Below are 27,225 nucleotides of genomic sequence, written 5' to 3' on the forward strand. Positions count from 1 at the left end.
AGTTACTATACTTAGGCCAAATTTTTTAAGAATTAGCCACTGATTTGGAGTGTCTCCATTTTGGGGTGGGTGCTCAACCGGATACAGCTTGAACCTGATTTTCAGAGATGCTAAACACCAGTAATTCCCATTGACTTCAGCTGGAGTTATGGATGCTCAGCCTCACTGCAAATCAGACCCCAGGAGTCTGAAATTGGGCTCCCAAAACTTGAACAATCCAAAATCAGTGGATACTTTGGAAAAATTTTCACTGTAGTGTCTTCATGAAAGATCCAAGATCAAGCATTTACTGTACCTAACGAAATACATAGCTCTTGTCACTCAAATATTTCTTTTAAAAACAATTTAACCCTCTCCGTCCTAAAGGCTCCCAAACAGTTTACTACTAATTTTGAAATATCAATAGTTTGTTATGAATAAGGGTCAATTTTCTACCAGGGCAGATATACAGCAGTATGTAAATCAGCTATTTATCACATTAACCGTTCAAAAAAACCCCAAAAGCCCAAGTGTCCACAGATTGTTACTATTAAGGCCTGACACAAAATCAAGAAAAGCAAGGAAACAAAATGCAGCTTAGAAATCAGCCTTTATCACACTGTTGCTCCTTCTGTATGATCCTCTGCCATTCCTGTTCTTTCTAAATAATGCCATGCTCTGCCATCAGTGTGAATGATCTTTAAGATCATATAAATATGTATTTAAGCTTGCTTCTAATGGCATCTTCTTTATGACTGATCAACTGCAATTGCCTGAGAGGAGCTGTTGGAAGTTAATGGTTAAATATTGTCACAGGGTGACTGGCCCCTTTAATAGGAGTCAGGGCCCACTCTGCCCATGACAAACACATTTTTAACTGAGAGTCTTTTTTTACATCTTTAAGTATTTTTGAAAAACATCTTTCAGGCATGCCGTATCAGTCTAAAAGCCAAATAACTAAAATACTATTAAATAATAGAGATAAATTAATAGCTACAGCTTTTTAAAAATCTGTTTTTAATGTTTTTGTTTATAACTATGAGCCACAGGATATTTGACTGAGCTATTGATTGGCCATGCCCTTTGCTTCCTGGATGTTTGCAGTGCCATGCACTGTAGCCTACTTGGTCTTAAAATGTAGGACTACTGCACTAATTCACTACATTTAATGGAGCTGACATATGGCTTGATTTTTAGTCTAACCTTTATTGTTTTATTTCACAGGGGCACTTTGCAAATCACCATAAGCAAAACTGCAGGCCTTTAGTTCTAAGTGCATCTCCTTATCAGAACACATGGCACGGCATTATATTGCATACTAATGAGTTGGAGCACTGACTGATAACATACATGCATAGTTAAATAAAATGTTACAACATGAAATAACAGCAAATCCATTTATTCTTGGTAAAGAATGTCACAACAGGAAAAAGATTTACTCTCTGCTACATGCAGTCATAGAGATCTAAATAGCTGGAATAGTATAACCATTAAGAGCTATTTTCCTGATAACTATCTATTCCTTTATACACCATCTTTCTATTTTTCTCTGTTATATTAATGGAACTTGACAGTACTTGGCTTACATTTTTACATTTGGTATTCGTTGTGTTTGAAGCAAAACTTCCATCCTTTATTGCTTCACATTTTCTCATAAATTATGACAATACAACAAAATGATATTTTTAATAAGTGCCTGTCATTAGGCTCGCAAAGTGTTTGCTTAAATAATTTATATTTATGCCTAATGGGATGGAAGCTTGAGTCTTTTCAATCTGTGAACTGAACCATTAATGGTTGAGTTGATTCAAGGGAAAATATACATTTTCCATGGTTGGAGCTCTCCAGAATGCCATTTATTTAAATGAGTAGCTGGTGAGTTCTCATTTCCTGAGGCTGGATATATCCACAGGTCTCGGGATAAAATGGGCATTATAAAAGGACACATCTGATTGTCTAGCAAGGTTTTAACTATGCAAGTATGTTGTAGGTAAGGTAAGGTATGGTAAGGTAAGGACTTAGTTGATTTAGACTCCCCCAATCATAATAATGCTTCTGAAATGATTGGAAAAGGTTTTCCTAAAATTTTTTCATTTAAATTTATTTTCAAAGCTGAACACTGCAGACTTTAAGAGCCTACTGCTTAGGAGCCTATTGCTTCCTAAAGTCTGCAATGTTAGAAAAATGGCACTGGGAAATTTTAGTTTGCTGTTCTATGAGTTGTAATGATTCACCAGCTGCCTCCTTCTATTCCTAATCACACAGAAACGAACACTCAAATATCATTTCTGTAAGCCTACCAGCTGTATATAAGGCAACACATAGTAAAACTTTAAGTCTTTCCACCTAGCTTAAATTTAGAACACTAACATTTAAAGGCTCAATTTTCCCCTGTGCACGAGAACTACTGGTGCAGTAGTGAGTGGATGGGGGACACATTATGGAGCCAGTTACATCTTCCTGACCCTGAGCTGATTTTGTGCTAACATAAGAACAGCCTAGGGTGTGCTCTAAATTGAATAATTAGTATATGGTTCCTAATGAGCCATATGTCAGTGGAGGATTGATATAGCAGAATTGCCCTCCACCGTGTCCCTGTCCAGCCCCTGGCTCCCCTGCCCTGCCCTTCCTTGCCATGACCCTAAATCTCCATCAGACTTACACACCAGCCAAGAGTTCCCCTTTTCAAAGAAAATTGTCCATGGACAATTTACTGTGAGACTGTATAAGGGCCTGATGCTCCCTTGCCTGGTACCTGGGGTTGTTCTTTACCACCTTTGCAAAACAGATGTTAAATGTTGCTATTCTGATGCAAGGGAGTGGAAAAATCAAGATCTCTATGCTCGTGTGTCACTTCATTATAAAGCTGGTACATGTGACACACGAGCTTCTGTTAGTGATCACAGGCAGACAGAATGCTTTTATATTTCAGACCCACAGGGACTGATCTGCTGTCACTGAAGTCAATGGCAAAACTCTCATTGCCTTGAATGGTGAAAGATCAGGCCCACAATATCATCTTGTGCATTGCCAGAGAAATCCTTTGTAAATTCTCTGTATACAACAAAATATATATTATCTTCTCTCCCCTGCTGCCCCTCTCTCAGGGATGAGGCCACTCATCCTTTGTAACTCTAATTACATTTCATATTTCCCAACTAAACGAATCCATAACCTGCCTTTGTCTTTTCTTCAAAAATGTTAAGACCACACACTCTGGGCTCTGCTAACATACTGTATTATGCTATTATTAGACAAATGTAATTTTAACATCACATCACATACATGTTGCAGCTGTAATTGGAACATGCCTTTTAAAAATACTTTATTGGATGAAATTGTCTCTTTCTCAAGAAAAATCTGGTGCTTTAATATATTTTATTATGCCTTTTAAAATTCTGTCTGTTTGATAAAAGCTTTGATATATTATAAATACCTGTAAAGAAAATATAATTTAAAATTCTGAGAGAAAACATTTTAGTCTTTTTTTTTTTTCGTTTTACATTTTCACAAAACCTACACAGGCACCAAGAAAAAACTAACAAAAATAATTTACGTCTGTACAATATACTCTGGGTTGGAAAGATTCAAGAGACAGATTTTCAGCAGGTTAGTTTTAAAGCTGGTCTCTGATGAAACTTGGGCTACAGCATGAGGACTGGACTTAAACAAAGGAAGAGTCATGTCTATTCCACATGGTTAACACGAGCACTGCATTCACGGACTGACCATTGTTGCTGCTGCTGCTGGGGTAAGCAGTAATCATTTTCACTGACAGCGAGGACTAGTGGTTACTGCTGTTCATTGAAGAAAGCAGCCTCTAAAAATCTTGACACAACAATAGAGCTGGACTGATACAACAAGAGCTAGGTGAAATTTTGCACCTGAAATTTTGTCTGGCAAAAAATGCAGATTTGGTGACACCAAAACATTTAGCAAATTTGTGTCCATTTTATCTTAACTGTTCATATATAAAAAAAGAAAATTTCTGAAAATGTCAGAACATTTTCTTTGGACATTTTTTAAATGAAACATTTTGATTTTCGATTTGAAGCACCTTTTTGATTTGAAATTTCCTTCACTTTTTTTTAAAAAACAAAACTACTTGAAATTGAAATGAAACACTTCCTTTTGAGTCAAACAAAATGTCTGACCCAAAACAATTTTTTCACTTTTGGATTTAATGAATTTTTGAAAGATTTTGGTTTGAGGCCAACCGGAAAATAAAATTAAAACATTTTTGGAATTGCCAGTGCACCAGAAAATCAGTTATTCATTCAGCTGTACACACATCCTAACAGTGTTGTGTTCTTGACAGGGTAGCTCCCAGTTCTGAAAATTAAAATGTGAGTGGAAATTATCCTGCACTTCCTCCTGCCCAGTGCTACCTCTCAAATTAGTCAAGGTCAGTCGTCTCTGAACTGCCTGTCTCTCTAAATGCTAGCAGAATTAAGAAACATCATGAGAATGCTTTTTGGTTTGGACCATTTCAATATTTTGACTGCTTTCCATGCTAAAGAAAATGTTGCAAATTAGCACAGAGAGAAGAGGAGATTTAGTAACAAGAGACAAATCAAACAGGAAGTCACAACCTTGAGAAGTGGGTAGAATATGATTCTCCTTTCACTCATGCTGGTGTAAATCAGGAGAAATTCCTTACATCAATTGAGTTGCATTAGTGTAAAGCTGGCTTCATGCAGAATTAGGCCCTAGAAATGTATACTACTACTGGAATGAATGAGAAATCAGAGATTTTCAAAGTTGTTATAAAAGAAATCCTGCTATTTTTTATTGGTTAATTTAACAGTCGTTACTATGAGAGTAACCAGGTTTTGTTTTAAATAACAGAATTTCACAACAGCTTTGAAAGTCTGTGTCCAATTTGATGAAGTATTAGCAAAATGTTAAGCTCCTAGTTTGAGAGATACCAGCATCATTTATGAAATGGAGATACTGAAACTGTGACAAGTATTTCTAAAAGCTGTTTGGAAAATAGAGATAGATGATGTAAAATCTAGTCAATATCTATTCAGGTATCTTTGGCATTGTAGAGAAACACTGCATTTTCCATTTCACTTAGAGACTTTGTATTCCCCTGCCCAGGGTTCCCTCAATTTTTTAGCAGGATATTCAGCTGTGTGCTATTTTTTGACCCTATGAGCAACAAATCATATACCCATCCGGGACACTGGAACAATTTGTATAGAGGGGGTGCTGAAAGACACTGAACAAAACTGTAAACTCTGTATATGATAGAAGCCACTCCATACCCCTAGCTCCAGCACCCCTGTACCCATTTTGATTTCAATTAAAATAAATGTATGAAACGTTGCTACTCTGACATCCACCATCCCTCAGCCATTTTGTCCCAGATTTTGTCTTCCTACATTAGATAAGGTGATCTGACCACTCCACTCAGCCAGTCCTCCCAGTTTGAATCAGATCTTCTGGATGCAGCACTTTACTTGACAAGAGCTGCTGGAACCATTCTGAGGGACTTCCCTCCATCTCTCTCTCCCTCTTCTCTTTTCTTTTCTGACTTCTGACCTTTCATTTTTCTCTTCCTTGTCTTTGACTGCTGCCTCCTCTTTACTCACATTCCATTTCATCCTTTTTTCCCCTCTTACCTATTCTTTCCTTCCTTTTTCAGGCCCATACGATTTCTTCCTATCTTGTTTTCCTCTCTCTCTCCATTTGCCCCTCACCCCTCCAAAAGATTTAAGAAATGTTGCAATCAGCCATTTGCATTCCCACATCCAGTCTTGCCGTGTTCTCTATGGATAGAAGTCCTTTCCCTAGGCCACAGTGAGATTAGGGAGAAGACAAGCTGGTCACAGGCTTTTGTGCAATATTTCCAACAGTGTAGTTACTGATGCCAAGCTCTTTTACACCAGTGTGACTCTGGATTAGTGTAAATCAGGAGTAACTCCCTGGTGTGTCATCAGAATCAAGTCCAATACTTTCTTCCAGCCATGGATCATAAGGAATAGTTAAACTCCTGAATTCTCTTGATTTATAACTGTCTGCAAAACTCAAACCCATTGCAAGCTTCCTCTCTGCTCTAGAATTTGCACTGAGACAGAATTTGCAGCCAGCATTAAGTCTTGTGAGAATACCAGGTATGAGAAGAACTGATATGCTCACTACAAGGGAAGATGGTATTTCCCCATTCCTTGGCAGTTCGCATAGCACTGGCAGTCCTGTTCAAAACCATGGCCTGCTAAAGGAATCAAGTGGAAAACAACAGGGAAAGGAAAAAGGGTTTGAAGTGGAGCTGTAGTGTTTTCAGAGGACTATAGTTGCATTTCATGCCAGAAGGAAGAAACTACCTCTTTTGGTGATAATGAAGACAAGATTTGAATAGAGCAGTGGTTCTTAAACTGTGGGTCGGGACCCCATTTTAATGGGGTCACCAGGCCTGGCGTTAGACTTGCTGGGACCAGGGGCTGAAGTCGAAGCCTGAGGGCTTCAGCCCTGGGTGGTGGGGCTTAGGTTATAGGCTGCCTGCCTGGGGCTGAAGTCCTTGGGCTTTGCCCGTGCCCCCCACCTGGGGCAGTGGGGCTCGGGCTTTGGCTTTCCCCACCCCCCACCCGCCCGGGGCAGTGGGGCTCGGATGGGCTAAGGCTTTGGTCCCCCCTCTTGGGGTCATGTAGTAATTTTTGTTGTTAGAAGGGGGTTGTGGTGCAGTGAAGTTTGAGAACCCCTGGAATAGAGTGATCACTGATACCCTTCAGCTTAGTGCCTCGCACGAACAAATTACACTTCCTATCTGTTTCCCACCCTGCTTCACATCCTAGTTAAGTATGAAGCAATCAAAGTAGTAATCACATGAGTAAAGTGTAGAATATACTTCAGAAAAGGGCAGTGGGGGTGGGGAGCATGAATATTTCCAACTCAGTGCCATTCCCTACATTTTAGTTGTCTTCATTCAGAATATCAACCAAGGCTTGCAGCAGTCTATCATCTCTATGTTTGTATGGTTTGGCATTGTAAAAAAGGTCAATGTAGTCACTGTACAGAGTGTCCTCAGAGTCTTTTAACTGGGAGGGTTTGTTTAATTTTTCAAGGGCTTGATAGAAATGTTCATATGGAATATTTAACTTTTCATTTGGAGTCTTCTTTGGTGCTCGATTCTGGGCCATGTGCCGGCTAAAAGCACTTTGCAATAGACGAAGCATTGCCTCTGACAGGATTTTGTCTCCCATTTTATCAGTGCTGCTGCTGGTACCTTCGGTGACCTTGGGTTTTGCACTCAGGTTCTCTTGCGTGGTAGGATCCTAAAATACAGAACAGTATTAAAAGTATTAGGTATCACTGAAATGCTGACTGAAGTAGGTCTTGTTATTAATAGGGATTTGTGTGTATGAATAAATGCTATATTGATCATTTAGGATCCACTGGCACCAGGAAAAGGATTGCAAATATCTCGTGCAAAATGTTTAATATCCCAAATAAGTAACAGATCACAAAAGTGTTAATTTGGACTCTACTAGCCGGTTACCCATTCTGTGTACCTAGCTACCATCCTACATTATATAGTGATCCCTGCAGATCTTAAAAGGTAAATATAATTGGATTGGGTACGAACTTGGAAAGAACACCTCTCAGGAGGTGGTGCATGAAGTGGTGACTTAGTAGGTGGCATTTTCACCTCTCAAACAGGACTATACCAATACGCCAAAATAATGAATACATTTCTGCTGGGGGTGCTGTTTCAGATGAGACATGAAAATGATGTCCAGATACATTCTGCCCACCATTCCCCCTGCAGTGTCAGCTGACTACAGTTTTACTTCTCTTCCTGTTATACACTGTTGTGGACTGTTGCTGTGCACACAACTACTTCAGTGGCTGATGAATTGATATCTAAATATATCCTAATGATATACCTACCTACTTATTAGGGCTGATGTGAGACTATGTAGTTAATGCCTGTGAATGCTATGAAAAACTTTCAGATAAGTAGGTATTGTAAAAGTGCAAAGCATTATAATCATACTATCTGGCACCAACTCCCAGACACAGAGGCTTGAAACATTATTTTTCAAAAATAATTAGCAGTTCACCTCCAAGCAAAGAAAGAGGAGAAAAAGGAACCAAAGGCAACAGCTCTAGTTACCAAAAAAACATTCAGGATCAGAGGTTCCCTAAACTACATAGAACCATTTGTAGTGTGCTTCATTCCAAAATTCACAGCAGACACCAGAGCTGGCATGCTCTTTTAGGGCCTGATCCTACTCCCACTGGAATCATTATACGTGATTAGACCCTAAAACGCTGCTTGATTGTTGGAGGGGTCCCTCCCCGCCACTATTCACCTTCTTTACAGACTGAGTGGATAGTTCATTTTGAGAACTGATAACATAAAATGATCACGAGGTCTCTCATATCATGTCATATCAAACCACAAGATAAATGAAACAGTCCATTGTTGGTACATATCACATCACAATACTCAGCTCACAAAAGAACAAGGGCTGGGTGAAATGAATAGAGAGATAGGCACATTCATAAAAGCAAACCACCATTTTTCTAAATTGTTTTAAGAATTAAAAGTAAAATATGTAGGAAACACCACAAAGTGACTGATACCTCTACAAAGTCTGCCATCTTCTCCACTCCTCTTCTGTCATTTTGCACTGCATTGTAGGATGTGTATACACGAGGCTGCTTCATGTGTTCAGGTTGAGTAGAAGTGCCATGCAAAATCAATTTCCAATTCACAATTCTCCCTTCATTCTGCATTCTCCTAGACTAAAGGACAAGCATGAGTATTGTATTAGCATAGACTCAGGGAATGAGAGAGAAGAAGAGAGAGGACAGCAGATGTCAACAAAGACAGGAGTCACACGAATGGTTTATAGTACTTTTTAAATGTAAATTTAGATGCTGATTTACAAGCACTGAAAGATACCATCAATATGATACATAATGTATGATGCATAGTGGAAGGTGAGAATGAGTCCAGTGATTCTAAACTATCCCAAATATGCCAAAAGTACATGTATGTTTTTAATATGTATCATTATCATTAGTGTAGTCATTACAGGTGGAAATATAGTACAGAATGTTAAAAATTACTAAACCAGATATTTCATAATGTTAGTACTTGTTCTGAGTCACTGGACAGTGATTTCTGCACTGTGATTTTCAATAATGTTGTACAGTAGTAACACTGCTCACTACTGCAAGCAATAGGTTTTGGGACCGGGACTATGTAATACAGTAATTTTAAAATCTGATAAGGGAAAAGTCAAATATGGAATTCTCTGGAACATGTTTTCAACAAACATCATCTTTGGAGTTCTTGCTCAGCTGTCTACCTGAACTAAGACAGCTGCTGAAGATCCATCCATTCTAATAAAACCCTACCTTACTAGCCTTGAGATTTAAAGGCAACGAACACTATTTAAAATTAGAAGTAAATCTAAGTGAGGATCTCATTGGGTACCTATAATTACACGTATGGTTCAGTAGTGTGAGAAACTGTTTCTGGAATAACAAAGAGTGCCAGAAGCTGAAGAAATGGTGCACTGTTTTTCAGGGAGGGGAAGGCAGGGTTTGTATGAGAGTTCAGGTATCTCGTATTTGAAGATGGAACATGACTATCCATCTAACTAAAAACAAAATGCTCTTCTTATATACATTCCAAGAAATGTTATGCCTTGTTACAATGAGCTATTGATTAGGGCACCTCTAACCATGGGATTATCTGACAATCCCACAAGTCCTACATGTAGTATTAACACTACTCCCGGTGTAGAATAATGTTTGTTTCTGCTGCCTTCTTCACCTGCTATGTGCTTGGCATTACACTGCTGCTTACAAGTTCCTCTCATTCCACAATGCACCATTTATTTCCCTATATGGTGATCCTCCAATTAAAGATGTCCCACGGAGAAAAACAGAATCAGTGTTCCTCTTCCAGGACTAAGGTGTAAAGGATAGATCCTGAAAGGTGCTGAGCACCTTCAATTCCCACTGATTTCTATAGAGACCATAGAGACCAAAGTGGTTGGATACTCATATGTCTCATAGGAGGCACTCAGCACCTGATAGGATCTGCCCTTAGTGACAAGCTTATTATCAAACTACTTCAGTGCAATTCTCGATAGGTGAGTGAGCTTGGTTTGATTGCTTTCCCTTTGAAGAGAATGATTTCTCAGTCATCTACCAAGCAGCTTTCTCCTCAAACCTCTCACTGTTGTAATCTATATTCCCATATGGTTTAGTAAACATGTATTATATATCTCTAGATTTCTTAGCTATAATCCTTGTGGATCATTCATTACTTTGAGAGCCAATATAGGGGAAGATATACATCAGAATTGTTCTCTGAGGTCAACAGGAATTAATAGACTCACAAGCTTTTGAGTCTATGAAAATTATGCACATGTACCAAGAAGAGACTAGACCTCTCCTTGTGCTTTACTCCCCAGGAAACCAATTTGCAAATAAGCCACTACACATTCCACTCCAAAATCACATAAAAATTGCATTAAATGGTTATTCTTCAGCCATATGAGGAGTATATACAGCATGATAAATTATTAAAATCTAAATTCTGCTGATAGTTGCACTTCCATGAAGAAAAGGAGTACTTGTGGCACCTTAGAGACTAACACATTTATTTGAGCATAAGCTTTCGTGAGCTACAGCTCACTTCAGCGGATGCATTCAGTGGAAAATACAGTGGGGAGATTTATATACATAGAGAACATGAAACAGTGGGTGTTACCGTACACACTGTAACGAGAGTGATCACTTAAGGTGAGCTATTACCAGCAGGAGAGCGGGGGGGAAAAAACCTTTTGTAGTGATAATCAAGGTGGGCCATTTCCAGCAGTTGACAAGAACGTCTGAGAAACAGTGGGGGATGGGGAGTGGAATAAACATGGGGAAATAGTTTTACTTTGTGTAATGACCCATCCACTCCCAGTCTCTATTCAAGCCTAAGTTAATTGTATCCAGTTTGCAAATGATGCGTTGGAGAGGTTTTAGTTGGGAGCTGATCCCACTAAGGGTTACCAAAAGAAATTACACCATTTGCTCAAGGAACTCCCTGAAAAAGCACAAGAACAAATCCGCACAAACACACCCCTGGAATCCCGACCTGGGGTATTCTATCTGCTACCCAAGATCCATAAACCTCGAAATCCTGGACGCCCCATCATCTCAGGCATTGGCACCCTGACAGCAGGATTGTCTGGCTATGTAGACTCCCTCCTCAGGCCCTACGCTACCAGCACTCCCAGCTATCTTCAAGACACCACTGACTTCCTGAGGAAACTACAATCCATCGGTGATCTTCCTGAAAACACCATCCTGGCCACTCTGGATGTCGAAGCCCTCTACACCAACATTCCACACAAAGATGGACTACAAGCTGTCAGGAACAGTATCCCGGATAATGTCACGGCAAACCTGGTGGCTGAACTTTGTGACTTTGTCCTCACCCATAACTATTTCACATTTGGGAACAATGTATACCTTCAAATCAGCGGCACTGCTATGGGTACCCGCATGGCCTCACAGTATGCCAACATTTTTATGGCTGACTTAGAACAACGCTTCCTCAGCTCTCATCCCCTAATACCCCTACTCTACTTGCGCTACATTGATGACATCTTCATCATCTGGACTCATGGAAAAGAAGCCCTTGAGGAATTCCACCATGATTTCAACAATTTCCATCCCACCATCAACCTCAGCCTGGACCAGTCCACACAAGAGATCCACTTCCTGGACACTATGGTGCTAATAAGCGATGGTCACATAAACACCACCCTATATCGGAAACCTACTGACCGCTATTCCTACCTACATGCCTCCAGCTTTCATCCAGACCACACCACACGATCCATTGTCTACAGCCAAGCTCTACAATACAACCGCATTTGCTCCAACCCCTCAGAGACAAACACCTGCAAGATCTCTATCAAGCATTCTTACAACTACAATACCCACCTGCTGAAGTGAAGAAACAGATTGACAGAGCCAGAAGAGTACCCAGAAGTCACCTACTACAGGACAGGCCCAACAAAGAAAATAACAGAATGCCACTAGCCATCACCTTCAGCCCCCAACTAAAACCTCTCCAACGCATCATCAAGGATCTACAACCTATCCTGAAGGACGACCCATCACTCTCACAGATCTTGGGAGACAGGCCAGTCCTTACTTACAGACAGCCCCGCAACCTGAAGCAAATACTCACCAGCAACCACACACCACACAACAGAACCACTAACCCAGGAACCTATCCTTGCAACAAAGCCCGTTGACAACTGCGTCCACATATCTATTTAGGGGACACCATCATAGGGCCTAACCACATCAGCCATACTATCAGAGGCTCGTTCACCTGCACATCTACCAAAGTGATATATGCCATCACGTGCCAGCAATGCCCCTCTGCCATGTACATTGGTCAAACTGGACAGTCTCTACGTAAAAGAATAAATGGACACAAATCAGATGTCAAGAATTATAACATTCAAAAACCAGTTGGAGAACACTTCAATCTCTTTGGTCACTCTACTACAGACCTAAAAGTTGCCATCCTCCAACAAAAAAACTTCAAAAACAGACTCCAACGAGAGACTGTTGAATTGGAATTAATTTGCAAACTGGATACTTGAATAGAGACTGGGAGTGGATGGGTCATTACACAAAGTAAAACTATTTCCCCATGTTTATTCCACTCCCCATCCCCCACTGTTTCTCAGACGTTCTTGTCAACTGCTGGAAATGGCCCACCTTGATTATCACTACAAAAGGTTTCCCACCCCCGCCCCCGCTCTCCTGCTGGTAATAGCTCACCCTAAGTGATCACTCTCGTTACAGTGTGTATGGTAACACCCATTGTTTCATGTTCTCTATGTATATACATCTCCGCACTGTATTTTCCACTGAATGCATCCGCTGAAGTGAGCTGTAGCTCACGAAAGCTTATGCTCAAATAAATGTGTTAGTCTCTAAGGTGCCACAAGTACTCCTTTTCCTTTTGCGAATACACACTAACACAGCTGTTACTCTGAAACTTCCATGAAGTTATCCTGGTTTTACACAGCTGAATTTGGCCCAATCTTTTGAGTTTCTATCTCTTTAGCCTGTCCTTTTCCACTTTTATCCAAGTGCATGTTTTGTTTTGTTTTTAAATAAATTAGTTTTTCACTGAACAAACTCCAGCTGTTCTCCATACTGGATGATGTTAGTGATCCACTGGTCTATGTCCCCAACTCATATACTTGGCTAATTAGCACGCACACATACTTACCACATCAGTAATTCTCAAAGTCCAAGTGCCTTTTGGATTCTCTCCCCATGTGTGAACAGACATGAAGTCCCAGTTTTTAAAACCATTGGGAGACTTATCTCTCTCTCTTTCAGCCAGTAAGACAGTGTTGGTTCCTGTGTTAGTGCAACAAACAAACATTAATGGAGTTAGTGAACATCCATTGACTTTGTTGAACTACAGCTCCTGTAAATCCTCCCCTCGTATCTGCTCTCCATTCATCACCTTGTAGAGATTTTTGCCTATCATCAAGAACTGCCCACCTCGTTAAACAATACCCATGTTTGCTTTAAGACTGAATAGACCATTTGACTGTTGATCCAAGGCTCTCTTATCTTTCATACTATCAAACCACCAATTGCACTCTACTATCACCTGGAGCAGTTACACTTGCTTTTGGTTTGATTATGGGATGGGCCAATGTTACTTCTGGACATTAGCTATTAAACCCTTTTCAAAGCAGTATTTACTACAGAGGGTTGCAGTTAATCCAGGAGATATAATGGAGTATCAGAATCACACCAGCAAGGATCTCACATCCTAACAGACAGGAACATACACCCACAAGGGAAGAGCTTGTAGGAATTAGGAAGGGCATGTCATGCTTTCCTACCTTATGATGTCATTCAGTAATAAAAAACAGAACTGGGGAAAGCTTTCCCCACTTTAACCTCTGTGGGTCAAATTCTGCTCACAAAGTTTGCATGGGCGTAAATGAGAGCAGAATTTATCACTGTGTTTTCAATGAGTGTGGGGTGTATCTTAGGCCATGTCTACACTAATGGCACTACAGCGGTACAGCTGTGGTACTACAGCCATACTTCTGTAGTGCTGAAGTGCAGGCACCTCCTACAAAAACAGAAAGGGGTTTTCATCAATGTAGTTAGTCCACCTTTCCAAATGGCACCAGCTAGGTTGACAGAATAATTCTTCTGTTGCCCTAGCCATGTCTAGCCCAGGAGTTACGTTGGCGGTATGAATTTTTCACAACCCTGAGCACTGTAGCTCTGCTGACCTAACTTTTAAGTGTAGACCAGCCTCATACTCCGGCCAAGTCTACAGTATGGGGACGTTAGTGGCACAGCTATGTTGCCGTAGCGATGCTGGTGTAACCCATAGTGCAGGCACAGTCTACAGTGATGGAAGGGGTTTTTCTATTGCTGTAGGAACACCACTTCCCTGATCGATGATGGTAGCTAGGTTGAACGGAAGCACTCTTCCATCAACCTAGCTGAATCTGCACCGGGGTTAGGTTAGTGTAGACTGTAGCTATGCCATGCGGGAGGTGGTTTTTTTCATATCCTTGAGCAAAGTAGCTATGTGGACCTAAATTTTATGTATAGGCCAGGCCCGGGTTACATTGTAACACCATGGTGACGAGCTGTAACAGGGGAAAGGCATTTTCACTATAGTATTGGCCTGAGTAAAAGCTACTACTTGCGTCTTGCTTCCAACACTCCTGCTAATACATCCCAGAATGATGTTTGCTTTTTTTGCAACAGTGTTACACTGTTGACTCATATTTAGCTTGTAATCCAGTATGACCCCGAGATCTCTTTCTGCAGTACTCCTTCCTAGGCAGTCATTTCCCATTTTGTATGTGTGCAACTGATTGTTCCTTCCTAAGTGGAGTATTTTGCATTTGTCCTTACTGAATTTCACCCTATTTATTTCAGACCATTTCTCCAGTTTGTCCAGATCATTTTGGATTTTAATCCCATCCTCCAAAGTATTTGCAACCCTGCCCAGCTTGGTATCTTCTAAAAACTTTATAAGTGTACTCTCTATGCCATTTATCTAAATCACTGATGAAGATATAGAACAAAACCAGACCCAGAACAGATCCCCATGGGACCCCACTTGATATGCCCTTCCAGGTTGACTATGAAACACTGATAACTATTCTCTGGGAAAGTTTTTTCAACCTGTTATGCATCCACCTTATAGTAGCTCCATGTAGGCTGTATTTCCCTAGTTTCTATCTATCTATTCCCAGACAAAAACTAAACTAAGATGGAGTCAATGCTGAGAGTATGGCTCAGTAATTTAGAGTAAAACATGTTTCAGGGATGTTGCAATAAAAACAGACATTGTAAACCCAGGAAATTCAGAGTTAAGGTTATACTTGAAAGAAATCCAAACAAGTTAAGGGTGCAAATGCACAACCCAAAGAACCCTAACTCTGCCTTCTAGCGATACTGTGCCATAAGTATATGATTAGGATTAATGCAGTTTAGTGTTTGTGGTCTCAGATTAGATAACACTGATCTCAAAGACCATATTAAATTGCTACCCCTCAACCCTGTGTCATTTCAGGGCGAAGTTAAGATTAAATTGTTTTATATATATTTTAATGCAACCATCACTGTAATATCTAGGTGCCTGATACAAACATAATGCCTCCATTCAGGTGATGCAGTTGCTCACCCCCATCCCAGAGCTCCTTTGACTCACTGAGTCATTGTCTGGCCCCTACAAAGCATAAACTACAAGCTGGTGGCCTACAGAAACCCCCAAAATGGGCTACACACCCTCAGCACTGGAACACTGTACCCAGAAGTCTTGTCTCTGGAATAAGGGACATCACAAAATGATGCCTCAAAACTAACCAATCACTGTTTCCAACCCCGCAATATCATTTTCATTTATGGTTGCTACCTCTGAGGTACAAAAAATGGGACTCTGGAGTGATTCTGAGGCTGTAAAAGTGGAGAGCTGGCAGTATCTACTGAGCATCCTTACAGAATTCTCAGGACAGCTACCTCACAAAAGGAACAATCCTCAGAAAACCTGGATGGGTGGCAAACCTACTTTCAGTTATCATTTTCAGTTACCATTTTGAGGTCTTTGCTTTCAAGAATAACTTAAAAGACACGGAGGTAGATAGTGGGGCATAGGCAGCCAAATTCCTGCCTTTACCACATGCTTCCTCCAGGAGTGGCAATGAGGATCTGGGCCTTTAAGGCTGAGCTTCACAGACAGAGTCTGGGCAAGGTGCTTTGAAGTGCCTGCGGATGTGCACAGCCAGTTGGAACTGGACATAGAAGAAAGCAGAGATTTTGCAAGCACCTGAAGCACTGAGAGATCCCTGAGCACCACACCAAGCATGCACCTTTTTGGAAGTAATTACTTTTCCTATAATGTATTCAGCCATTTCTAACACAGGGAGATTAAGTGATTTTTATATAAAGATTAATAAAATCAATGTCTTACACTGCAACAGCAGAAACTAATCATTTCTTTGAACACATTTGTTTGCCTCTTGTACCTGATGGGGAAGTGAGGGTGACGTGAAGATCACCTCTGCGGGAATATTCAATCGTTGCTTCAAACTGCACATGCTCCAGAGATGTGACAGAATTTTCTTGCCCTTCACAAGCTTTTGTGGGAATTTCAATGGTTACTTCTCCGTTTGCTCTTAATAACCTAGCAAAGATACAGGGATTATTTGGTTACCTACTAGCTTATTACACAAAGTCCAATGGATGCATTTTACACCTGTATCATGAACAATCAGACTGGGGGGAAGATGTACTGCACTCCTTGCTCATCCCAAACTGCCAGTGGAACCCCCGGGAGCTCTGAGTGCACACAAAATACAGAAATCAGCCAAACTGTTTAAACCGACTGGGCCTGATTTCTTCCACACACTATGGAAGCAAGCAAGCGGGATAATCAATATGTTCTTTCAAGTCTTAATGTCTACATTGCTCTCCAAGAGACTCCTAAAAGACATTCTCTTAAAAAACCAGCATCACATGAGTGTATCAGATGTACATGTTGTTTGCCTCAGTAAAATCACCGGCAGGAATATTATTGTATAGTTACAATGGCTGTAAAAAGCTGCAGCGACTGTAGCCCTCTAATCATTCCTAGAATAGAGCCTACACCTTCCCGACATTTTCAAAGCATTGTGCGTGGCTTTCTCTGTACAATTCTCATTAACTTTAATGAGAATCTGGTGCTTGAATCCCTCCCTACACAATGCATTAAAAATGTAGGAGCTAGCGAGCTTTGTTTTTGTAATGCAACATAAAAGGATTGCAGTAATGATACCTAACTAATAAGTTTCATGCACGTCAGCTCTCTGTATTAAATTCAAAACACAAAGGAAAACAGAATAGATTGGGGAAAAAAGGCAAGAGAGTTTAAAAAAGCACTGTAATAAAAACAACATAAATAAACAGGTTACCAAGAAGTAAAACACCACGTAGCTGTAATATACTTTTACTTGGTGCACTTAGATGATGTGATTTAAAAATTTGTTATAACTATCTTTATTTCAGACAGCAAAGCCATAAATTAACCTGTGAAAACCAAAAATAAGAGAGTCTAAAGATCCTTATTGATTAAACAAGTTAATTAATGAGAGCGTCATTATGGCTTGCCTCTATTAATACTGAGTCTATGTGCAATATATAGGAAATATTTTCAGGTATGATATATGAGGTTTTATCAGAGTGCATTTGGGATGCTTGTGTACATAGGTACAGCAGGATGACTGTGAGTTATGCAGTTATCACGAATGCTGCTGATACAACCTTTATATCACACTGTCATGTTTGGGATATATGTCACATATGTTACAGAAAAAAATATTTTAGGAACAATTTAGAAAAAACAAATTAAACTATATCAGGGCTATTTCTTGTATTTCTTCATCTTAACTGGTTGGATTTAGCATAACAGTGCTAATAGTCCTGCAGTGTCATCCATCCAGATGCTGGTTACACCTGCTGACAGAATCTTCATTCATTGAATCATGGATCTTAGTATTTTGCAGCAGTCTTACACTGAACTACATAAAACAAATAGATGGGGCATTACTCACCCACTCCCTGGATTCCTGAGAAATAGAGCAAGGCAAAACCAAAGAAATTGAAATTAAATATCTCACTCTCATTTATACCTATTGGACAAATTTGTGCAAGATACTACCTTCTTGCCTTAGATTAGAGACAGATAAATTGATATGAGGTATTAATTGCAATGCAAATTCTTACCTAGGTTCAAAGCTGTTGTCCTTTACTATACACTCTTTCTTTTCAGGTACTCCTTTCCAGATTTTAGGATCAGCTAAATCCACCAGTGCCTTGGCATTAAGCAATCCAAATCCAAATCTGCTATTCACCATCAACCCTGCTCCATTCTTCTTCCATCCAGGATTGTTGGCCAGTGGGTCATATTCTGAAGTCCAGACGACCAAATGCTGCATATCCCTCCAGGTTAGATTAGGGCTGTTTAAAAAAGTCTGGTTAATTCCTACAAAACTGTCAGTCAGCTTTCTCTAATGGTATAATTTTACTCTACACACACAAAGATGTTGAAAAAGCAAAATCTTTTTCTGTTAGGTGCTTATATGCACCCATGCCCCATTACTGTAGTATCTGAGAGCCTCACACACAATGTATTTATCCCAACAAAACTCCAAGATATGGAAGTACTTTTATGGCTATTATACAGATGGGGAACTGAAGCAAACAGAGACTAAGGGACCGATTTTTAAATGTATTTAGGTACCTGAGTACTTTTAAAAATCTGGCCCTACATGACCTGCCTAAAATAAGTCTCTGGTGAAGCAGGGAATTAAACCCAGGACTTCCAAGTGCCCTAAACACTGGACCATCCCTTCCTCCCTCACAGTTCATTTCTTCTCTGAAAAGGGATTTTGTGAAAATGCTGTTGTGAAGTTCCATGATTTTTCGAAGACATTTTTTCTAACTACCAGACCTGCAAACTCAGCATTGTTCTCTGAGCCCCGATCTACACTACAAAATTACTTTGGTATAACTACATCACTCAAGGGTGTGAATAATTCACACCCCCTGTACAACGTAGTTATGCCACCCTATGCACTGTTGTAGACAGCGCTATGTCAGCGGGAGAGCTTTTCCCACCAACATAGCTACCGCCTCTTGGGGAGGTGGACTTATTAAGACGACAGGAGAGCTCTCTCCCATCGGCTTAGAGCATCTTCACTGGAAGCGTTGCGGCTGCATCGGTGCAGATACACCACTGTAAATTTGTTGTGTACACCTGCCTAGAGAATCAGGCTTGGGTGCTTTCTATTTCATGCATCATCACTAGCACTAATGGTTCTGCAGTCTGAATTAGCACCTCATTTAAACCTGTGCAACCCTATTGTCTTCAGAGTAGGTGCTCACTGACACATGTGCAACCCCACTGCCTTCATGGGTAACTGACTGGAACTTAAGCAATGTCTACACTGCCCTGAAATTCGGACTAAGCGGGTGTGAATGGCAGTGTGTACCAAAGTTCTGCACTGTAACTCCCTGTGATGGGGGGCTGCCCCTTGCTGGCAGAAAAGGGATTAAAAGCAGCCCTAAGGAGCCTGCACCAGAGGCAGTCAATCAGAGAAGGGCTGAAAGGAGCAGCCAATCAGGGCTGAGCTGCAAAAAGGGAGCTGCAGGGCACAGGAGGGCAGTTCTCTGCTGGGAGCCCAGGGAGGAAGGACTGTGTCTCTGGAGAGCTGAGAGAACTGCCAGCACCCTGGACAGAGCAGTGCTGCTAGCAGGAACCAGGAGAGTGAGAGACAGCTCCTGGCTGGCTGCTGGGGTTTGCAGGCAGAGGCCCTGAGGCAAGGGCAAAGAGGATGCTGGGGCCACGAGAAAGTGACCAGACAATTTGCTGCAGTAGCAACTAGGGGAAGTGGCTGAACAGCAGACTGCAGGTCCCCCAGAAGGGGGGAGCACACTGTGTGGCATGGCTGGAGGGCTGTGTCACTGAAGAGGGTGTCGTGGTCCTTGGAGAGACGTGGACCCTAGAGCAGGAGTGATGGTGGCAAGGCACACCCAAAGAGGACTAACACACAGAGCTAATTCCCAAGACAGCCAGCAGGAGGTGCCAGTTTGGTAAGCGCACCCTGTTACACTCCCACTATGTGATGCTATGGTCAAGAACTAAAGGATTCTTAGTTCTCACTAATGTACTCCTGTTTGCAGAAGGTGATGGCAATGCGAACTAGGAACCTTTTAGTTTGTGCCTGCAGCTTCCACATGGGGGAGTTATCACATAGCACTTTAGTGCGCAAGGCTATTCACACCTCCACAGTCCAAACTGCAGGGCAGTGTAAATAAGCCCTCAGTAAACAAACTGTTGCTGATGTCCAGAATGAAACAGAATCCCCAGGCTCACCCTATCTTATCTATGTTGATCTGCCTGGCTAGCAGGGGTTAAAAGGACTACTAACTTATTTTTATCACTAAAGTTAGTAGACCTAACTGACAGGAAGCAGACCTGTTGAGTGAGATGGTGCCATTTTTGTACAGTCACAGTATGAGAGGACTACCTAAGTAGAGAGTTTAGGAAGTCTTACTTTGCATCAAGAGCTAGAGCAAAAATCCCTGCTGCCAATGGAGCAGATGCAGAGGTCCCAGTGTGAGTCTCGGTACATTCGTTGTGAAGATCAGCACTTGTCTGGAAGAAAACATGGCTAATATTAACATGAAAAAGCTGAATAAGCATTATTGTATCCACACATATAAACATAGTTATGCATCCTTTATCCAGTGCACCTTAATTCACCGTAGAAAAACTTTCCAGCAGTGAACAAAATAATGGACGCTTAAATCTGAGGATAATTCAGTCTACTCCTCCTACTATATCTATTTCAACTATAATTTTTGTATCAAAATCCCTTGTATTGGAACAAAGTACTCCCACATTGAATATCTTGCCTTATTCTGAGATTTGAGAGATATAAAAATAAGTGATTCAGACTCATTTGTGAATCATAAAAACCTATCATTGTGTTTGGTCTAGAACATTTAAAATTACTGCTTGCTTAAAAATTACTCACAGGATTAGTAGTAGCGTTCTGCTTTCTCTTCAGCAGAAGCACTATAATTTGTAAATGAAACATGCATTTTATTTGAAAATGAAGTACCTAATTCCTCTGCCCATGTGCGTGCAATATATGAAAGTGGATATGCTGAGAGCTTTACATCTCAGCTGCAGAGAAGCCACTTTGGAAGGACATTCTTTTGAACTACTGAAATGAAAAGTTAATTTAACCTCCCCCTATGCAGTACACGGTAAGATTATCATCAACCAGATCAGAGCTGGTGTTATAGTTATTTAAATGCTACTTTAGCACACGTAATCTCTTTATGGCAGGGACTATTATATATATTTTGCACGATATCATACATATACACACACACAAACACACACACACACACAGTGTTAGGTGCTGCACATTATATATATAATGTGCAGCACCTAACACAATGGGATCCTGAGCCTTGACTGTGGCTTCTATGTGTTACCACAATAAAAAAAAAATAATGAAAGAGACATAGAGCCCAATTCTGCCTCCTGCTGAGCGTCATTTGCAAGGTGCTGAGCAGTTCCCTCCTTCTGTAGTCAGTGGGAGTGGAGAGTGCTCAGAGCCGCACCAAAAGGGTTGAACATCTAGCACAATCAACAACAGAGTCTGGAAAATTAGAGATGGTTGGAAAACCACATTTCCCCCCTTCAACGTCTCTTGAAGGTCACTAAATTCAGGCTATTTCAGACAAAGGACGAGGTGGGGAGCAAGTTCCAGAGACCTGGAGTCCTCACAGAGAATGCCCTGCCAGCTGCCTCCTATCTTGGATAATGAGGGGATACAGCTGAGGCATTCCTGCTGACTCAACTGTGCCATGAAATGACATTTTAAGTTGGAGGGAAATTAACATTTTCATTTCATTTTGAAGTGTCAAAGAAGTAAAAATTTTCATTTTGAAATTCTTCCAGGAAAACCAAAATTTCCCATCAGAATTGACATTTTTCCACTGGAAATTTTGATTTTGACTAAGCTATATTTTGGGGTAGAGAATTTTTCAACTCAAAAAATTTCAACCATTCTAGTGCTGATGATATGCACTTAGGCCAGCTGACTGTTAATCACAGGCAGTGGAAATTCTTAGAGATTTCCTAACACCTGGAGATTTCATCTCATGAGAGGAAGATGCAAATAAATAAATAAATAAATCGTTGAATCTAGGGCTAGATTTAAATCCTGTTCTGGTCTCAAAGGTCACATACCTGAAAATACAATGATCCTCTTACTAGCAGGGAATGCAATATTCTGAAGCACATTTATGTTTGTGTTAAAAGGTCAAGGTCCCAACTAGAAATGGACTTGAGTTACGATCAACAGATCTGAACCTGAATTTCCCCAGATTTTCATGCCTTCAGGTCTAGAGTAGGGGTTTGGATCTGTCTATATTCCTAACAGGTAATTACCCCTGATGTCACACGTTTGAATTCTGAAGAGCATACATTTTTCCAGCTAAGTTCAGCATGAATTTACACTTGTGAATTTTCCTTCTGTTTTCTGACGGTATGAACCCTCCATAGTTTTGTATTTTTATGATTCACCAGCTTTGGGTCAGACCCCACTCACTAGTTGAGACTCTTCCAACACAAAGATAGATGAGATGTGGTTCTGAATATCTTCCCTTTTGCAAGATATCATATCAAACCTCTATCACATTTAAATAGCATATAATTTCAGAGATCAACTGTAATGAAATGATGGTACTATGTAGTTATTGCTTTAAAATTAAGGGACGTTAAAGGGTTGCAACCATTTTTTCAATGTGCTAATTCTCCAGGGTTCCATCATGACAGTATTAGGCATATAAAGCATAAGTAAATGAAGCACTTAAAAATCGGGCCTCTAAAAGCTGTTTCTGCTTTGTTGTTTTCATATATAAAACAATTCTACATGTGTTCCTCAAGCATGTTTATAAATCTGGTAAAAACAACCTACAATTCTCTGGTCAGTATAATCCCCACTGCTGTAGGCTGTGGCCAGTGTCGAGGAGCACTTCTCTGCATACCAGGGAGAAAGACCTTGTTGAGAAGCACTGCTGATGGATATAGTGTAGATACTATCTGTGTAACCATCACAGTCACAGTTATCACCCTGACGACCACCATTCCCAGAAGCCCATACAAAAATTGAACCTTTTCCATTTCGGCCCTAAGGAAAAGAAAGGGATGATTATCATGAGGAAGAAAGTCGACAGTCTCTTTAATACATTCCCACCAAAAATCCACATAATTAAATGATCGCCGGTGATAAAGAATAATTGTTCATATAAATCACAGAAGTTAGAGATAGAAAAGACCTATTATATGTCCCAGTCTATCTCACTGCCAGTGAAGGATTGCTCTCTATGTACATCATCTTGTGATTGGTCCAGTCTAGTCTGAAATGTCACAATTAATAGGGCATCTACCACGTCCACTGGAAATACAGTTTGGATGCAAATCAGGAGACTGTGATCAGTAGCTGTGGGGTTTTTCCCTGTGAATACATTTAGCACTGAATGTGTTTACAAAAAGCAGCGATACTTTTTTCAACGAATGGAACTTCATTATGAGTTAATTTCATTTGCATTTGTTGTGATCATAGTAATATTGGTAAGCGATATGTCTGATGTGTGAGATGACATTTCCACCCAACTCCCTTTGTAATTATGCCCTTTACAGTTTGGCATTTACTTGATGAAAAACTGCAAAACCATAAGCTCATTTTATTGGAGAGTCTACTCATCACTCCCAAGTCTGTGGGCTTCCAATCATCAGTCTCAGGGCACAATTGCTCCCAATTCCTATTCCAGTTTCCAATGTATAATAAATTAGTAGCAGCTATAAAGATGCTGATAGCTAGGGATGTGGAGAGCTGGAGCAGCATGAAAAATGCCACGCTTTTCCTAGTTTAAACAAGCATTTGCCATTACATCTTAAACTCTTGTAGACTTTCAGTGGAGAGTATCTGCTAATGTGCAGAGCAGAAGCTGACATTTCTAATTCAGTATTAATTTATGTACATTCATTATAGAGAGCAACTTGAAAAGCAGATCATCAATTAATCCCCTCTAATCAACGTTGACATTGCTGGTTCAAGGGCCAAGTGGCAATTGTAGCAATCTCAAAATAAAAAATAAAAATAGAAAAACAAGCAACACTCTTCCTATTAGAGTTGTCAGGGTGGCTCCATTGGAAATCACAATAATGAAATAATAACTTGTTTTAGTAACTATGGCTCCAATCCAGCAACACACTTAAACACATGAGACACTCCACTGACTTCAGCAGGAATACTCATGGGCTACTCACGTACTTACGGTTAAACATGTGCGTAAGTGCTTTGCTTGATCCAGATCTAGGGGGCCAGTCCTGAAGCTAGCTGAATACTGTCATCTCTGACTGACTTGAATGGGAGTTGAGGGCACTCAGTTGAGGGCACCCTTGCAGGATGGGTCCCTAATGGGTTAGTTTGGTACAAAATAAACCTTGAAAAAATGCTGTCCTCTTCACCAAGCAAATTTCCTGATTTCCCAGGTCCAGGCCCAGGCCCTTGATTTCAGGGGCATTGCTTCCTTACTCTTTCCAATGCCCTTTCTGTCCATCTTCCCTTCCTACTCCCCTGGGACTCAATTTTCCTCTCTCCCTTTTCAGACCTCCATTCCTCTCCCTCCCCATCTCTATCTCTCCTTTACCAACACCTTTCTCATTGGTTAGAATTTCCCGCAGTTGTCAGGCTCCCCCTTCTTCTGTCCCTCTTTCTGCTGTTCTTGGCCTTTCCCTTTTCTCCAGACTCCTCTCCTTCTCTTCTACAACTCCACAGGCTCTGCTTCAGGCTCTCTTTCTCTTCTCCATTTATCTCTCTGCTGCACGCTCCTGTCAACACTATCTCTAGACCACCTTTAGATGTCTGGATACCTCCTCCTGGCTAAGAGGTGGGGACGGTGTTTATGTGTCTGCGTTTTTGTGTGTGTACCCAGCACTCCCATTCAACACACCACTTGTTTTCTAACCAGATCTACAGGGATAACATAAAAGAGAATTTAAAAGCCGCTGCTTTCAGTATTCTCCAGCATGCATTCCTACCATCTTCATTTTAATTGGATCAGGTTATGCATAATGCAATTAACATAGTGCAAGTAGCAGAATAACACAACCCATCCACACAGTGCTAAAACGCATCACCATTTTATAAAATGAAATATTCGTGAAGCGAACACTTTGTATTAAATTTTTATAGGAGCCTCTGTGCAGAAATCCAATTACTATTCAGAGCAAAACAAGCAGACAGAGAGGAGGTGGGGGAAGGGAGGCACAAAAGCAGCAAAAGGAAGGATGAAGAAGGAAAGCTAGTCTGCAGAGAATAACCCCTTGAAAGCAGAATACTATAAGAATGCTTTCAAAAGTCAGGTCCCAGCTGGGAAATTTTGCTGAACCTTTATATTAATATCCTTCTAAAGAATGATTCAGTTTCTCAAATCTGTTTGAATGAGCAGAACGCTTTAGCAAGAAATATACAAAGAACCATTGCCATTTTCTCACCCCAAGCACCATTTTAAATTATGATCTTTATCTGCAAGCTGGGCTGTATTTCAACTTAACTACCTATTAGACAGCTTACCTGTTTGATCCCATATTCAAAAGCCTTCTGTGCTAGCCTGCCAGGTCCCTCTACAGTTTTACCATCATCATTAGGGCCCCAGCTTGCACTGTAAATATCCACATGTTCTGGATTAAAACCAATTGAACTGGCTTCAATTGCATCAGTGACTATTCCATCCAGCATTCTTATACCTTAAAATAAAAAAAAACCAGGTAGAATGAATCTATTTCATGTTTCCTTTACATTACCATTGTTAACTATTTGTACAGCACCTAACACAATGGGATCCTGGTCCAAGATTATAATATCATTGTAAAACATTTCACGTATGTATCATCCTTCCTTTGAGGAATTCAGGGCATTTTACAAATATTAAAAGTGACCCTATAAAAATTGGACTGTGCCCCACTATTTCTCCCCATTTTTCTTTTTAAAGTCTACAGAGAAGGACTGTGAGAGTTCCCCCTCCCCCAGTTTGTTTTTTACCCTTGAAATATAAAAAAGAACAAATCTGGTCTACAGTCTCTCTCTCTCTCTCTCTCATCTTTTAACAAAGCTTTCTTGTCTTCAAAAGTTAAATAGGTGTTATTAAAAATAGAGTTTTTAAAAGTCTTTTGTCTTTAAAAGTTTTGAGTTTAAAAGCTTTGAGTTTAAAATGAAGAATTTTAAACACTCTGACTAAAGAATCCCTTCCCCCTCTCAGTTACTAAGCTTGTCTTTTATGGTGTTATTGTTTCGCTAGCTATCCAATCCTGAATACACAGAGGAATATTGCAGAACTTTCCCAGCATTGTTAATACTAGTTAATTTCTACCATTGTGAACAATATGGAAAGCCCCAGTGATAGCCAGCCATTAACACTTTCATTAGAACCGTGTCATCTAATCTTGCTCAGAGCAGGATCTCCAGAATGCCCCAAATTCCAACGGCAGCCAGTGGCTCATCTGCACTAGAACTCCCAATATTGCTAACACCGCTCGCTATGTTAGAAATGGTGGGGAACTTTTGCACAATTCCAGCAGTTGTACAGCAATGGTAGCAACAGTACAACTGCTAATGTAATGAGGATTCAGAACAGGTTTTCATGGCACAATAATAAAAATGCTTGGGCTCTGTCTATGCTAGCGATTTAGTACCAGAGAAGCTGTACCATTGCTGGCAGTTGCTGAACTATGGATTATAATTCTTCTAGTGCAGAAATTCGCATACATTTTTCCAAAGAAGGACAGACAAGATCTGAATTTCTAATGGTAGGGGGGAAAAAACCCACCAAAACTCAGACTTTGATTCCTTCTTTTGCATTGCTAAGAAACAAAAAAAGGAAACTGACTGCAGGATTAGGGCCTGAGACTGTAATATGCAATGAAATACTTAGAACACAGGAGCTAGTATAGACACTGTGAGAGCACCAATAGACATAAAGGCAGCTGTACAGACCTGTAATATAATACAAGAACAAACCATTTATATCCTCAGCGCACTAATGAAAAACAATTAAAGCAAAACTGCTGTTTCGGTTCTATTC

The 27,225-nt window shown here is 40.5% G+C and overlaps 1 protein-coding gene across 1 annotated transcript in view; it reads right to left on the bottom strand.

The window, feature by feature from the left end:
• Positions 1-1,437: 1,437 nt before the first annotated feature.
• Positions 1,438-27,225, bottom strand: part of PCSK1 (proprotein convertase subtilisin/kexin type 1) — a 39,347-nt gene continuing 13,559 nt past the window's right edge. Inside the window, exons 7-14 of the mRNA XM_074952875.1 lie at positions 25,719-25,891; positions 23,055-23,267; positions 20,613-20,713; positions 18,280-18,513; positions 16,545-16,702; positions 13,259-13,392; positions 8,572-8,733; positions 1,438-7,256 (exon numbers count right to left, since the gene is read on the bottom strand). Coding sequence (XP_074808976.1) covers positions 6,894-7,256; positions 8,572-8,733; positions 13,259-13,392; positions 16,545-16,702; positions 18,280-18,513; positions 20,613-20,713; positions 23,055-23,267; positions 25,719-25,891 — 1,538 coding nt within the window. The 3' untranslated portion in view covers positions 1,438-6,893. The remainder of the gene's footprint in view (positions 7,257-8,571; positions 8,734-13,258; positions 13,393-16,544; positions 16,703-18,279; positions 18,514-20,612; positions 20,714-23,054; positions 23,268-25,718; positions 25,892-27,225) is intronic.

Source organism: Natator depressus, chromosome 5 (genome assembly GCF_965152275.1).
Source record: "Natator depressus isolate rNatDep1 chromosome 5, rNatDep2.hap1, whole genome shotgun sequence".
In the NCBI taxonomy this organism is placed as follows: Eukaryota; Metazoa; Chordata; order Testudines; family Cheloniidae; genus Natator; species Natator depressus.